The 17,323-nt window shown below is 41.0% G+C and overlaps 1 protein-coding gene across 1 annotated transcript in view; it reads right to left on the minus strand.

Annotated features, from left to right (window-relative positions):
• Window positions 1–249: 249 nt before the first annotated feature.
• LOC124273365 overlaps window positions 250–17,323 on the minus strand; it is a 42,912-nt gene continuing 25,838 nt past the window's right edge. The window contains exons 2-7 of the mRNA XM_046708603.1: window positions 10,535–10,804; window positions 8,406–8,564; window positions 7,131–7,400; window positions 6,762–6,818; window positions 5,810–5,891; window positions 250–4,379 (exon numbers count right to left, since the gene is read on the minus strand). Of these exons, the coding sequence (XP_046564559.1) occupies window positions 3,899–4,379; window positions 5,810–5,891; window positions 6,762–6,818; window positions 7,131–7,400; window positions 8,406–8,564; window positions 10,535–10,804 (1,319 nt within the window). The 3' untranslated portion in view covers window positions 250–3,898. The remainder of the gene's footprint in view (window positions 4,380–5,809; window positions 5,892–6,761; window positions 6,819–7,130; window positions 7,401–8,405; window positions 8,565–10,534; window positions 10,805–17,323) is intronic.

The raw sequence follows: 17,323 nt of genomic DNA on the forward strand, positions 1-17,323 counted from the left end.
CTAAGGCATCCTCGTTATTCCAGTTCTTTCCTTGGGATTTCTTATTTACTGGTACCTAGTATTGCAATGTTCCTTCGATAATGTGCGTCTCACCAGCACACGAATATGTCATGATCAAAGCCTATATTCGTGATCTCAATATAGGTAGCTATGTCATATATAAAGTATATACGTTCACAGTCTTTGTGTAACCTGGCAAATCCTGGTGTCACCTCTACAGACACAAAAAGACAAGACAAAGTCGTTTCAAAGCGTTGAAAGTTTAATACAAAATCTTACTATCAATGATAAATTTGTATACCTTGGAACAACAGAAAAATGCTATGTACAATGACATGGACAGATTTTGCCCATTACTTAAGACAATAGTTACATCTACATACACAAAGCACTGTGTGATATCCATGGAATTGAAGATATAACTGAAGATATAAACAATGGTATATATAATGAAAAAGCGTTTACACTGAAATGTAGGTCAAGGCTGGCCGTACATCAAGGGCTGGTCAGACGCAGAGATTTTCACAACAGAAACAGGGAAGAAACTTTTCAAAATTTCCCATAAGACCACAGGACCAGTGAGTGGACAATAATTAGTGGTCCTGTCTGTACTTCACTGGACCAAAATAACATTCGGAGATTTACTGAACTATCAATACAAATTTCACTGGCCAGTAGTATAAGGAGAAATACACAACTGAAACTCAAAACGAATGCATATCCATTACACATGTCGAACCCTGTCAATGTATAATAATTTCGAATTGATTGTCAAAATAATGGGTGAGATTTATGAATATGAACCAAAGTGTGTATTCAAATGTATTAGATGGTATTTCATGATTTGTGGTGTTTTAAACTAGGGGCAAATACGCACGAATATGTATCTGTTGGGTACATTATACAGAAGCCCTCCTACATGTAACAAACGGCCTTTATACAAAAGTGTCAAAACACTTGACATAAAGTAACGATTCTCCGAACACCTCAGCTGGAAAACGTATTATCTGAGGCATCCACACCGTGAGACGTTTTTGATTGTTTTCGGATGGGCCTGTCTGCATCCGTTACAAATATTCATATAGTCAGTATGTCCATGACCTTTGCGCTTTTCAGTAAGAGCTTTGTTTCTAAACCTCTTGTTCAGAATGTACCTTGGACACAACTTGACATAATCACATGCACTTTGATAAAAATATAATATATTCATACATGCCCTGTACAATACGATGTCTTTTTACACATATTACAATATGATAACGTAAAAAGGCTAGCTTAAATTTCTATATGGAAATTGCACATTTAGTACGGCTCATGCTTATAAAATCTATTGCAATCATACATAGTTATTCTATAGCATGCCTACGAAGCACTAGTCTCAATACATTCTACATTCTTGTGTGACGTCAGTCAAGTACTATTTCACAATAACTATTTTTCTGTTTTCGTGTAGTCATAAATATTGTCGTGTAAGAAAGTTAATATTGTTTCATTTATGTAAAATTGTCTTAAACACTTGACAGTATTTGGGTTTGCTTTCAATTAAATATCAATCCGTTTTACTATCGATACCTGCAGAAACGTTGATTTGCAGTCCAGGTACATAACTTTGGTCGCGTCGACTATATCACACTACCATTAATCAACATTCATTCACAGGTTACAATATTAACATGCGTTTGTAAATATCTGAATATCGTAGGCTCCACGCAACATATCTCTCCTACTTTACAGTGATACAATGATGACATGAACAGTATTAACTGACTAGAACCAAATTGATTAAAAAGACCAGATCTCATTTTCACAGGCAGGAAAGTTTGGAAATGTAATCATAAGAAGCTATTCAATTCTGGTTTTTCTCCCGAGATTAATTAAAATAAACAATTGATTAAAACGCATAATGTATAGAACATGGTGCTCCTTGAACGGGCACCGGAAGTTAAAAAAATAACATTCAAATACTAGTATATCCTCCTTCACTGAGATCCGATTTCGATAGAACAGCTTCAAGCAATGACACATTGAGATAATTTCCAAAGAAGGCAGTGTTGTACTTTTTCGTGTCATACTAAGACACTTGGTACCCACAACATAGACACAGAAACGGAACACATACAAAGTATTCGCTGTCCGAAAGAGATCCTGAAAACGTGGTTGTCAAGAAGCAGTGACAACATAGGGCAGTGTGAGCGTCTTGTCCACGAGGACAACATCAACAGCTGCTGAGGTTGTACAGTTCTCAGTGCCAGGTTACATTGCCCTTGTAAATTATGCCAGTTGAACAAATATCACGCGACGGTCAGGATTTCACCTGTGATATCACATGCCATCGACAGACGCAATACATGTATAAATAAAGACTTCACTTCCACTATATGTCATACAAGCAAGACGCACAGAGTCAGCAACAGTAATATCTTTTCCGAACAACTCATTTGTTCATTTGTACAATTACTCCCAGTGCCATATATATTTTCTCGTGGCTAAATTATCAACATGCATACATAATGTTCAAATACAATCTCATACTCCCTTGACTTGTACAACAAGTGTATACGTCAGACACTGTTCTGTGTTATGTGGCAAGACACCTGTAAGTGATGTACATATCTCCCAGGCACTGCTGTCTTCTTGTCTCACTATTTCTCTCTATTACTCAATTACTGGGGATTGATGTTCTTTGAAGGTAGCGTACTTGAGGAGAGTTTCGTGACTTCAGCATTACATCTAAACGGATTAGACATTACGGCCCATCTCTGTTTCTAAACTGACATGATATACACACGCCTACATTTCTGTGATTGAACTGTGTTCTGGATATTTTATATGAAAAGTAAGCGTCAGTAAATAATGTCTGTTAGTTTCGATCTGGTTACTGGACATAAATCGTAAATGTCTCTGTGGTTCAGCTGATGGCAACAATAGAATGAACATACACGTGAACACTCTCACACAACACACATCCGCGTTCAATGAGTGAATGGTTTAGGGTTGTGGCGCCGCTTTAGTGCTTCGTTTAACGTCCTTGCATGTCCACTTAGTGGAAGTCCACAGACAAATACAGCAGAGCAGGAGTATGTCATTATCGTGAAGGCTGTACAGGGGATTCCGAGGTTCCAGCCCAGAAACTGGAATCTGGCAGCACGACTCTGGACAATCAATTGACGAGCCGAAGACCATCCTCCGACTAGTTCTCGAACTTGAAGTTCTACACGACGAAGATACCATACCATACCACTTAAAAGTTCTTGTCTTGATGAAATGACAACAGGAATAGGTACGGTAGATTTAGGGGTATGGAAACTGAGCACATCTTATTGATATCGTACTTACACAAACACCGTTATTGTAACCAGATACAGTTTGCGGTCATTCTGTGGTTTCTCAAACTATATCGTATAGTTTTAAAATATATTTATGATTTTACGTGCGTGTGTTGTGGCTGCACGCATCTCAGCAGAATTCGGTGGCGTGTTCGCTTGACGAGGGAGTCAAACCCGATGTGAATTATCGGTCACATACGTTTACCAAGCACAGGTATGGCATAGACCAGTGCTCGTTTCTGGAACACGATTCAACGTTCAGCGGATCCGTGCAGGGCTGAGAGGTACAACTCCGCCTTACACCACTGTGTCCCCGTACATTTGTTCAATGTTTTGTAAGTTGGCAGGTTGCTAGACAGGAAGACATTGGCACATGTGATTCATCTTATACATAAACAGTCAATCTCGCATCCTCCAACACCAGACATACGTTTCTGGGAATTATGAAATAATTCGATGTTTTGGTTACGATGTTTTGAACACACGATTGTGGATGTTAAAATAACTGCCCAGGTTTTTCTAGTAAGTCTTAGCACAAATGCCTAGGTCAGCGTGTCTGAGACAGTGTTGCCTCATGGCTCCTTGTTCTGCCTCGGAATGGAGCCCATCACCACATATCGCTCCTCCTCCTCAGGTGGTTTCTCGGAACAACAGCCATCCTTCTCAGCAAGAGCTGCTTTTAAGTTCTGGAGGTTTTCTAGACTCTCGTACAGGTTTTCCACTTGTTCCCCATCAGAGCCCATTGCACTGCAGCAGGGAAACGGCTTTGGAGGACAATCATAGTCACTGACCTTCCTCGTGCGTACCACATCGTACGCCCCCTCCATCCCCGACAGCATGACGTTGGCCCCGTACGTGGGGTTGCTGAGACTGAGGGAGGGGGGGATGTCGTACTGGTTCTTTGGAACATCATCATCCAGGAATTTCACTTCCGTTGCTCTCTCCCCGTCGTCTGAATCTTCGTGGCCTTCCGTGAGTGGTCGTGTTACTTCGCCGTAGTAAGGGTTCTCGTACACAACTCGCGGCAGGTCCTCTTGGTCCGACTTCTTGCGTCTACAGACAGAAATAATATGTATGAAACATAAAAGGTTTCTTTGAATATTTCAGTGAAATTATCCCACTTCAAGCAGAGTCTCAGGAATATTGGTTAATATAAGACAATAAACACAATGTCACATGAGTGAGGGGTTTAATTGAACGCATTGAACAGTACCTCAGGAATATTGGTTAATTTTAGACAATAAACACAATATCACATGAGTGAGGGGTTTAATTGAACGCATTGAACAGTACCTCAGGAATATTGGTTAATATTAGACAATAAACACAATATCACATGAGTGAGGGGTTTAATTGAACGCACTGAACAGTACCTCAGGAATATTGGTTAATATTAGACAATAAACACAATATCACATGAGTGAGGGGTTTAATTGAACGCATTGAACAGTACCTCAGGAATATTGGTTAATGTTAGACAATAAACACAATATCACATGAGTGAGGGGTTTAATTGAACGCACTGAACAGTACCTCAGGAATATTGGTTAATATTAGACAATAAACACTATGTCACATGAGTGAGGGGTTTAATTGAACGCATTGAACTGTACCTCAGGAACATTGGTTAATATAAGACAATAAACACAATATCACATGAGTGAGGGGTTTAATTGAACGCACTGAACAGTACCTCAGGAATATTGGTTAATATTAGACAATATACACAAAATCACATGAGTGAGGGGTTTAATTGAACGCATTGAACAGTACCTCAGGAATATTGGTTAATATTAGACAATATACACAAAATCACATGAGTGAGGGGTTTAATTGAACGCATTTAACAGTACCTCAGGAATATTGGTTAATATTAGACAATAAACACAATATCACATGAGTGAGGGGTTTAATTGAACGCATTGAACAGTACCTCAGGAATATTGGTTAATGTTAGACAATAAACACAATATCACATGAGTGAGGGGTTTAATTGAATGCACTGAACAGTACCTCAGGAATATTGGTTAATATTAGACAATAAACACTATGTCACATGAGTGGGGGGTTTAATTGAACGCATTGAAGAGTACCTCGGGAATATTGGTTAATATTAGACAATAAACACTATGTCACATGAGTGGGGGGTTTAATTGAACGCATTGAACAGTACCTCAGGAATATTGGTTAATATTAGACAATTAACACAATGAGTGAGGGGTTTAATTGAACGCATTGAACATCATCACGTGTCAGTATAATGTGGGAGAAAGGCCTGATACAGGACTTCGAAATTTTATACTTTGGTGAAACCAGTGGGTATGATGCTGACAATCCTAGAAACAAACCAGGAATCGAACCCACAAACGCTTTCACCCATGCCCCGAAATCAGTTACTGTCGCAAATGACATTATCATTTATCAGTTATTTCTGATTTGGCGGTTCAAATGTTTTTGCTTTCTTTTTCATACACTAAACTCACCGTCTGACGAAGAAGAACGCCCCCAGACACACGCCAATCAGCAGTCCAAGCAGGACAGCCAGGATGAGTCCGATCATCGTACCTGTGATAGAAAATATACACTTTCAGACTAGCTTCGTCACACTAGCTCACAGGTAATGCTTATAACAGGTGAGGTGAAATTGGGTTTAACGTCGTGCTTGAGAATATTTCGCTCATATGACGACGTGCATGTGTGTGTATGTGTATGTGCGGCTGCTTGTACTAGCCCAGACTGAAGCTGGTTTTATAGTGCTAGCTCACTGAGATACCATGCCGCAGTGAAGCATGAATACCCCACTCAGACACATTATACTGACTCCGAGCCGACCAGTCCTTGCTGTACCCATTAATGTCGAGCGCCAGGCAGGGACCATGAAGTACCATACTTTAACATCTTGTGGTATGGCGCGGTCGGGGATCGAACCCGCAACCTTCCGCTCTCCAGGCGGACGCTCTAACCACTACACCACGGAGGCAATGTGCTTATAATACACTGAAGTGGGTGAGTGAGTTTATATTTACGCCGCACTCAGCAACATTCCAGCTATATGGCGGCGGTTTGTAAATAATCGAGTCTGGACCAGACAATCCAGTGATCAACAGCATAAGAATCGATCTGCGCAATTGAGAACAGATGACATGACTCAACCAAGTCAGCGAGCCTGACCACCCGATCCTGTTAGTCGCCTCTTACAAGTATGGGTTACTGAAGATCAGCTCTAACCCGGATCTTCACGGGTCCAATACACTGAAGCAGGACACACTTTGAAGTTGACTATATCCATGTATTACTGTCAGCAAATAATTTCCTGAGTCTGAGTTGACCACTGATGGCCTATACATGTCTCTAACTCAGTCATATATCGAGACATGGATATGCATGCTACAACTGTTGTGGCACCAGATGACAGTTAATGTTTAGTGTTCTTACCTGTAGTCCAGCTAGCTGGCTCGGTTGGTTCTATCTTCTTTACTTCGCTCAGTTGTCCTGTATTCCGAAATACAGTTTAATGTTATTTCATTGAATATTTACATTGTATCATTGGAGGTCTAAGGAGCTGTATGCAGACTTTACAATATTTCTCAATAACCCTTCACATGTGAAGACTATATCAACAATTGTTTCGGTATGGATCTATAGATTTGACATTATAGTTGTCGCATGATCAAAAGGCAGACATGAAAAATCATGCCAAACTGTTTCCATGGAAACGAAAGTCACGGTCAGTGTGGTGTTAATGTTTGTCAGGATGATTGTCAAAAATTGACCACTGAGGTAGAATCAGGGAAATACACTGACCGATGACATTGACCTGTGGCCTCTCTGTGGTGGAGGCCAGTGTCGACTCGGTGCTCTCAGCTGTGGTGCTTCTCATCTTGTTAGCTGACTGAAGGTTCGTCTTCTTCTCCAGGGGTTTGATGACCACGTAGGTGATGGTTGAATTTGGAGGGCTTTCGGTTGTTGGTTTCGGTGTCGTTGTGGGTGTTGTTGTCGTTGTTGTAGTGGTTGTTGTAGTTGTAGTCGTTGTGGTGGTGGTCGTTGTCGTACTGGTTGTGGTGGGTACCATATCTGGAACAATTAATAATCAAGTTATTATTCTGTGCGTAATATTTAACCCAGAATTGGGTACTCGTTCACAGCTCATTTTATATTCAAATTTCTTAATCTAGTTATTCAGCCCCAACAGCCACAGTCTGAGTGAGGACTTCTGTAAATCTTCAGGCTGCTGTAAGACAGTTTATGGTCGACGACCAAATACAATTGTTGAATTTCCTACATACAGTAGTTCAATTTATCGAAAACTGTGGTCATAACGAACTCACAGGGACCTATAATTTTAGTTCGTTATAACCGCCCTTCGTCATGCACATATAGCAAGTGGCCTGAACACACACAAAAATTGTTACATCCGCCAGCTTGTTGTAACCGTGACGTAATAAACGTATATTACGGTACCCAAAGACAGACCACTTAGAACCCGTGAAGATCCGGGTTAGAATTGATCGTCAGTAACCCATGCGTGTCGTAAGAGTGAGCTACTGAAGATCAATATTCTAACCCGGACCTTCAGGGGTAGCGTGTCGTAAGAAGTGACTGACGGGATCGGTTGGTCAGGCTCGCTGACTTGGTTGACACATGTCATCGGTTCCCAATTGCGTAGATCCATGCTTATGCTGTTGATCACTGGATTAAGACTCGATTATTTACAGACTGACGCCATATAGCTGGGATATTGCTGAGTGCGGCGTAAAACTGAACTCACTCACTCAGACCACTTAACTACGTAAACCTTCGTCCTCATCTTTTTATGGACAACATGTAGACGTGTGCTATTACTGCTGCATAGAGAGCAGGAACATGTACTGAAATAATCTGCAGTTCACCTTTCCATTGTTAAATCAGTAAATACGTTAGTCTTTACGATTCACAAGTGATGTAACATTGATATGTAGGAATGACGTCTATACCTGAACCGACAGCTAGCAAGATGATCGATACCAACCTATATAGATATGAATGTCTTCATCATAATCATCTTGAGTATAAAGTGTCAAACTGCAGGTGTATACTCACTGTACTCGCAGACGTAGCTGTAGTGGAAGGCGAGACCGTCACACTTGTAGTCGTGCCATCTACCGCCGTCATCAAGTCGGATCTGTGCACAGTCCTCCATACACAAGATATGGCAGCTGGGTTGACCTGGCGCCCAGAAGCTGAAGCCCACTCCCTCACCTACAATTACACTCAGTCTTAATCCCAGCTTCAACAGAACCAAACAACTCCATATAAATTGGACCCCTGAAGATCCGGGTTAGAATTGATCTTCAGTTACCCATGCTTGTCGTGAGAGGCAGTTAAACAGGATCGCTTGGTCAGGCTCGCTGACTTGGTTGACACATGTCATCGTATCCCAACTGCGTAGATCGATACTCAATCACTGGACTGTCTGGTCCAGATTCGATTACTTATAGACCGCCGCCATTAGCTGGAATATTGAGTGCGACAAAAAACTAAACTCACTCACTTATTCACATAATCTCTGAAAACAAACAGTTTCAACAGATCCAAAAGCTCCATATATATTGAAATGGAGCCCCAGTAAATCTACACTTGTTTCATTTAGGGATTTTTTACTGCAGAAAGGGGCGGGTGGAAGGGAACGAAAATGGTTCTGGGACTATGAGACAGATTAACCTATCGTTTGTCGTAGCGTTTGCTTTATGTTGCTTCTCACTGGGGATGTAGGACTGATGCATGACTGTATACAGTTATTAGAAAACAAACTCAGAAATTACACACCACGAGGTTAATATCAATATTAAACCATATGTCATATTAGTATGAAATAACACTGGTGTGTTTGTTTGTTGGTTGGTTAGTTGTTAACGCCGCACACAGCGATATTCCAGTTCTATGGTGGCGGTCTGTAAATAATTGAGTCTGGACCAGACAATCCAGTGATCAACGGCATGAGCAACCATCTACGTAATTGGGATAATATGATGACATGCGTCAACCAAATCAGCGAGCCCGACCACACGATCTCGTTAGTTACCTCGCACGACAAGCAGAAGGTTGCTGAAGACCAATTCTACACGGGTAGAAATATTACTATGTGTATCAAGTGATGTACTTCTGCAAGCTTGCAGCAAATGCCCACTACTCATCAGGCAGGTGGGGGGACTGTGCTACTCCCTATACACTATTCTGACTTGTCTCCACAGAGTTACAGACTGTTCCAGTGTTATCCTATACCCCAGATCCAAATCAGCATAACACTTTATGTGCTTCAGAAAGTGCTTGCGTCGTGATAAAACGACAAGGGCAACATGATTCACTTCCTATAGCACTTACGATCAAACACCAGTATGTATATTTCAGATGACGCAACAACACGTTTCTTGTGCAGTTGGAAACCAGACCTGCAACGATTTTTATCGGTCAATGCGCTTAGCAATGGCGGCCCCAAATCCGTACCTTCGCGATGATCCAAACCGATAAGGACGAGGAAAGTTGCATGAAAGTACACATATTTGAAGGCAAGAGTTTTAGAAAGTGAATTGTGTTTGAAGTTTTCGTGGGTTAACGATTCATGAAGATTCTGGAAGGGGTTGTTAGTACGGGATGTTCCGATACAGGAATCTGTTACGAAAACGCCATTGATCGGGGTTGTAGCTCTGTGCGGCGACATGTCAACATCAAAGTCTACTATAGAGAGCAGCCTAGAGATTAGAGGTTTGACGATACAGAAATTTCACGATACGATACGTATCGCGATATCTTGGAACGATATGATTCGATTCGATGCATATCACGATATGCTTATTTTCCTTAAAAAATCCTATTTTAATAGCAAGAAATTTTGACATAACCATCAATATCTAGTGAAAATTAACAATGTTAAGGTCAACGATACAAATCACGATACGAAAAAATGTATCGATATATTTATCGTTAGATAAGTATCACGATTATCGATACTACGATTTATCGTCACAGCTCTACTAGAGATGCGGTTACCATGTATCGGTAGGCTGATGCAGAGAGTGAATATTGTTAAAAGCGGCATCAGCAATTCGCAGCAGCGCTGATTTGGAAGATGCATATCTGCGGTGTGCAGAGGAGCGTGCGCGGTTAAATATCTCGCAAGCAGAAATTGACCGCAACTTTACGAGCGCTTCAAGCTATTACTGATCATTTACCTGTGATCCATTCCCATCGCATCTCTCTTGACAGGTCATTGGCGCCAATCCAGACGCCATTTGTCCTCCAGTGGAGGTCTCTCAGTGACCTCATAATGAACTGCTGGGTGTCCATGTCCTTGACGACCACGAGGTGTCCTCCCCGCTGCCTACAGTCTCTGTTGGCGGCTCCCCAGTACTTCTCATACCTCACAAACTGGTAGCACTTCTCGCCAAAGCTTTTGAGGTAGGGGTTCCTGGACAGGTTTGTAGGACATCTGGACAGATCGGCTGTAAGGAGACAAAAACAACACGTTTTACCCAAAAAATCTTTCTGTGATTGCAAGCTTCACCCAATAGATGGTCTACAGTGCCGAAACGAAAAACAGGTCAAGTTCGTGATTCCAGCACTGGACAGACGGCGAATTGAAAACTCGCTTCAACTCGAATGTTGCCTCATATGACAGGAGCAGCAGCATAGTCTTGTGGTTAGCTAGTTAAGCCGAAGAACAAGATTTGAATTTGCATGACGGGTGCGATGTCTGAAGATCGTTACCAGTATCCCCTGCCGTAATCTTGCTGGAATGTCTGTACATTATGTATATGTATGTATCATCGTTTTATGGTACTAATTGCATTATTGTATTTTCGTAAACTTGCAACATTCTCTACAAATCTTCACACGTATTTTACACTACCAGGATTGTCATTAGGCCAGGGATATGTTTAACTTGCCATCAACTACTGCCCCCCCCCCTCTTTGATCCTTCAATTACGTCCGTGTATGTGTAGGCTACTCAAGATTGCGATCATGAACAATTCTGGGATATTTTTACATAACTGTCAACTCTTGAGAGTTGCAATGAGTGAGAAGTGTTTTCTAGGTTATTTAAAGATGTTTTTTATGTCATTTGGTGCTAGTTTATAAGACAAAAAACTTAAAAACATAAAAAGATCACAACATATTTCAGAATTTTCTTATAAACCGGACAATTCCGTTCTATAACAATGTTCTCTTAGCATAACAGCATGTAACATTGTTATAATGATAATTTTTTTAAATAATTAATAATACGTGAGTTAAGAGAGGTAAAGCGTGAGTGCGTGACATTGAGGTAAAATGCGTCATGCTCGTGTTAGAGTTGATAGGGAAGTAAGTAATTTTATGTAAGTGTGTTACTTCAGAAAATATCCAAAACAATGTCCATCCTTTCTTCAGAATATTGATAACGTCATGACCAAACACGGTCATGATTCTTTGATATTTGACGCTATGTTGTTACCAACCGTTTACAGATCACTAAATAAACATCGGGGAGAGTTCTATGGATATACAACTTCTTTATCATTAATTTTAGTGACGTTTCGGTGTAGCTACTAACACGGTTACCAATCACGTGACGATAAAAATCACTACATAGTTTCCGTGTTCTCGCGTGTGACTTCAGTGGTAACCAGAAATGAACATCATGCCAGATTATACAATCACAGACACGCTTCGAGATGACAATGACGGAAGAAATTACTAAAGTTAATCATTGTATCATATAACAGTTCCGACTGTACTGATGGCAGTTAACGCATGCTAATATCCAAAATACGTTGACTGAACGTGACTATCACACAATGCATGTCTCCAGCGCTGGAAGGTAACAACTACGATGTGACTTGTTTATGCAGTGTGATATTTGTTCTAGAAAAATACATTTAGTGCACTTAGCAGTTGTATAAGCTAAGTTAATAACCAGCTTCCTCAATTGATAGCTGACCTTTCCCTCCGAGCCATGCTGGCCTTTTGAAGGAGGAGGGGCTGAGAGCACCACACTGTTCCACTGTTATATACGCATATGACAACTAGCATACGACATTTGGACTTTTCTGTTCCACGTCCAGCTATACCATGCAATGTTCTATGCCCGAGCGAGCGTGCAGAAAACCACCAGCCTTGTGTATGTCATTAAGCTACCCACAGACACGCATGCATTCCCATTATTCAATCGCGACGAATATTCGTTCCCAATTTCTCAGTTTTCAGCAAGAATTAAAATTTGTGTTCATCCCAACAAATGAGCAACATGAATGATTAAATCCAGTGCTCCAGATAAACACCGTATCGGCGTATGTACGGATATAAAATTAGTACGATACGGTTGGAAATCATTTAGAAAACGTAGCAGATACGCAGCACAGCAATAGTGTACGTACGGTCATTTACAAACGTATTTATCTGAAAAATATTGTTTTATTGTTTATTGACCTGTTTACACAAGAGCAGCAATGTGGTGGTGCATATATGAAACGAAACACAAGATTACTGATACTCCATTAAATTCCATTCAATACTCTAAATGTACTCTTGTTGTTTTCCAGTACTCCTATTTTAATTGAAAAATAAGTACGTACTCCTGATCATGAAACATTATCTGGAGCCCTGATAATGATGAAACACCACCCTACCGATAAGACTTTCTATTCCTATGAAGGAAACATGTGCAAAATACAACAAATGCTCCCTAAGCTTTAACCCACATTTAAATTCAGGCAATTTATCAAGCATCTTGATGCATTACGTGTCAATACATAAGGAGCCTGAGAGTTAGATTACAGCCAATCTAAATTCAGCCAAATGTGGTGGAAATTTAACTGTGATAATGTCAGATTTGGGTAAGAATTTTACATGAAACTTCAGTCTGATATCTCATGCTAGACACAGTGGGTTCGAACATTCTCTCTTTCTTTCCGTACCACTAAATGTGATATCCTTCTTGATACCCTCCTCTAAAACTGAGTGATGTTTTTGTAAGTTTGACAACTGCTTGACGCTGACAGCACTCATCGGATTTGTCGACATCGTGTATTCTGCAGAATGATGTTAGGGGATTTATCAACTGCTTAAGCGAATCCCTCCCTGTCATGTCCTGAGACAATGCGGCGACCCACAACGCCAACAGCAGACGAAGCAGCACTAAGCTAATATTGCGGCGAAGACAGAAGCATATTTCTGCATGGACTTGAAAATGAATGTTATCACTTCTCCCTGAGAAACAAATAGAAAACAAACTCCATGCTCTGGTGCCAAATTCCTGTCTAGGTCTAGACGTTCTAATAAGTAACATTTGTAAAAGTTAGGAAAATATTCACAATGTGTTTAGGCAAATTTTTAACTGTGTGATTCATACACGTAGTAAAATGTATGATGGACAAAAACAAAGTGGTCACTGAACGACTTCAACCTCTTCGATTTTGTTTTAGGGAGCGTCGGTTCTTTCGTATATAAAGTCCTACAAAAACGAGTGAGTCAGATAAGCTTAAATATTACAATATATTTTAAACTAACGCTTCGGCCCTGAATACATAATTTTGATAGTAACAAATAAACGCATTTAAATTGAAAAAAAGCCCCAGTGAGTTGGAGGAAATCTAGACTTGCTTCATTTAGGGCTTTAGCATTGCAGGGAGGGTTATGCAGTAGGGCAAATAATGGGGTTCAGGGACTGGGAGACCGACTAATTATATTTGTACTGTCAATTTAACCATCTTAGCTTACACGACAACGTATGGTATAGATTTACAACTTCTTTAATATATTTACAACACGACGTTTCTGGGCTTTTTCTTGCCCCTTCATCAGGTGAATGACAGAATATGATACAAGCAAATATATAGTAATCTTAGATTAGTAATCAACGATTCATCGTAAGAGCTCAAAACTTGCACAGCAGTACTGCCTTTACCAGTTAAGAATGCGCGGTATCTTAATCCGCCTTTGATCATGTATCGTCACGTACACACCTGCCAACGTTTATACAGGGTCACCATGCACTGCGTGACTTGTAGGAAGGGCATAGGAGCCCAAGAGCAACGTCAAAATGCTGCATTAAATTTAACCCGCCCGTGCAGCGCATAACAAAAGACGGACGTGTCTTATTGTAACAGTTATGCAGCGAGATGCGTGACGTGGGTTTCTATGTGCTCAGACGCTCGTAAAATCGACCTTATTTTAGTTTCTTTTCAAATATTGACAGCGTGTTTAGCTTCTCATGAATGGTCCGCGAATCAGCTGGATACAGTGAGTCATTGATGAAATATCTTAAACGGGTTTCTCTTTCCGAGTTCAGGACCAGTGTGTTAAGAAAAACGATATCTCGGTATTACAAATGTTAATGTAATCATTTGGAAATGACACAGGGGCTACATGCGTGGTGACATATTTTCACTTCCTCAGTAGAAACCCCGGAAACCTAATTAGCCATTTGAGCTACTCAACTCGTATACTATTGGCAACAGAGACTAACACTTAGTCTCTGAATATATAAGTTTGATTGTAACAAATAAACCCATTTAAATTGAAAAGGAGCCCAAGGAGTGGAAAATGATATGGTCCAGGGACTGTGAGACGGACTATTGGCAACGCAGCTGTTACCGTTCTGAATGACGGTAGTTGGAAAAAAACTTCAGTCAGCATGACAATATATTTCGTCAAGTGACATTATGTAAACCTAAATATTTCACACGTAGGCCTGTTTGGCCCTAATTATTAAAAGTACTAATTTTGCGTCAAGAGTTGCATACCTTTGACACGCCAGAATCCCATGATCGCGGGTTCGAATCCCGGTTCGTCAGACTATGATTCTTGGTTTACCAGTACCATACCCACGTACGTGGGGTTCACCATAGTCTGTCTCACAGTCCCTGAACCATATTATTTTCCCCAATGGTTAGCCCTCCCTGTAATGCTAAAGCCCTAAATGAAGCAAGCCTAGATTTCCTCAGGTTCATCTCTGGTCTCACTTGGGCTCCTTTTCAATTTAAATGGGTTTATTTGCTACTATCAACATATATGTATTCAGGGACTAAACGTTAGTCTAGGTTGACCAACGCGGTATACATCCAAGCAGTTTAAGACATAAATCACAACGGGCTTTCCTCCCACGTCAAGCTGTGACATGGCGTGATTTTAATCAAATAACCACTTTTCACAACAGCGTTTGCCCCCAACTCACCACAAGGACGGGTCACGTTTCAGTATCTCTTATACATGGTAACATGTTGATACACTGGCGTGGAGCAGGTGCATCTGCAGTGCTATTTATGCCTGGGTGCTTGTGTAGGTGATTAGCCGTGTGTTGACAAGTATACGCATGTCCCTGCTGTGACCCAGCCCACGCCCACGGCGATGTCTAATGTAGTTACCGACTGCACCGCAAGTGTGCCAAGTCCTAATACGACAAACCCATCGTGATGGAGGAAGTGGATCTCTTTATTGATTTAACCATACGAGTTGACATTTCATACATTTCATTATTAAGACATGTTTTTCTTCCGGAGACCCAAAATACCACAAGGACAAACTCAATCAATTTGGCACATACATTGTACAGCTTTTAAAGTCTTGACACAATTCACTGACATTCAGTGATAAAATCTTGAGAGCGCCTCTTGCAAAAACACGTTTCAGTGAATTAATCAAACGCGACAGAAACGTATAGCAAGCCATTCTGCCGGTAGTCAGCCATGCGACTGAGATAGAGAAAATGCGATGAAGTATCAGGAACCACGTAAGTTTTTGGGTATCGTACTTAACATAAAGATACAACTTTGCTCACCATGATGATACTATTCATAGTGCGTTTCATCGTGACCAAACTGTTTTTGGGCGACATCATATTTACCCGTGGAAATCCGGGTTAATTGATCTTCAGCAACCCATGCTTGTCGTAAAAGGCGACTAAAGGGATCGAGTGATCAGGCTCGCTGACTTGGTTGACACATGTCGTCGTATCTCATTTGCGTAGATCGATGCTCATGATGTTGATCACTGGATTATTTGGTCCAGACTCGATTATTTACAGACCGCCGCTACATAGCTCGATTATTGTGAGGTGTTAAACAAACAAACAAAACAAACATACATCATATCATATTATTGCCGGAGACTTTATATTGCAATTTCAATGGAAGTAACCCACCACAGGTATACAAAATATATCAGTGTCACTTTATGCCCTTTTGCGTTACTTTGATCTGTGATTGCAGGAATGCTGGCCATGTGATTAGAAACAACCGAAAATGATGTGAAATATTCATGAAAAGACGAGCAAATGGTAGAATCTGACGTTGATGCCACAGGGACTTACAGCAGCCTTGTCTCTAGAGTGGTGGCCGAGGTGCCTAGACTTCAGGACTGTACAGCAGCCTTGTCTCTAGTGTGGTGGCCGAGGTGCCTAGACTTCAGGACTGTACAGAAGCCTTGTCTCTAGAGTCGTGGCCGAGGTGCCTAGACTGCAGGATTGTACAGCACCCTTGTCTCTAGAGTGATGGCCGAGCAGGTGCCTAGACTGCAGGACGTACGTGAGAGGTGTCATCTGTTCCAGAGGACACGGTTGGTATGACATCAAGCGACGGCTTGGCTGAAATAAACCTCAGCGTTCCGGCCTTTATTGCCGTCGCATTTACAACTGCAAGTCTCTGATTAAAACGGAAATGCACCTCTCTCACTCTATGGATCCTCCCCGGGGAAGGACGCGAGCATATACACACGTTATCCCTGCAGTGGTAGTGTCCCTTAGAAAAAATCATCAAACGAATTTTGATATATTTATTCATTCATTTTGGTGCCATAAATTTGAAATGTCAAGCTGATATTTGGTTCTGTTCTTGAGAAGAATAATCTTTGGTCAAAAGCATCGTTGCTTCTGACCAAAGATAAACAGCACCAGAACGAAATAAACAGAATAGGTCACATGAGTTGGAAGAGGCGCGGCTGGAATAGATTCCTCATGGCCTGGAACCGGGGACCATCTGTTTTAG

The sequence above is a fragment of the Haliotis rubra genome, unplaced genomic scaffold (genome assembly GCF_003918875.1).
Source record: "Haliotis rubra isolate DU_JTF1 unplaced genomic scaffold, ASM391887v1 Scf18, whole genome shotgun sequence".
NCBI classification, from domain to species: Eukaryota; Metazoa; Mollusca; class Gastropoda; order Lepetellida; family Haliotidae; genus Haliotis; species Haliotis rubra.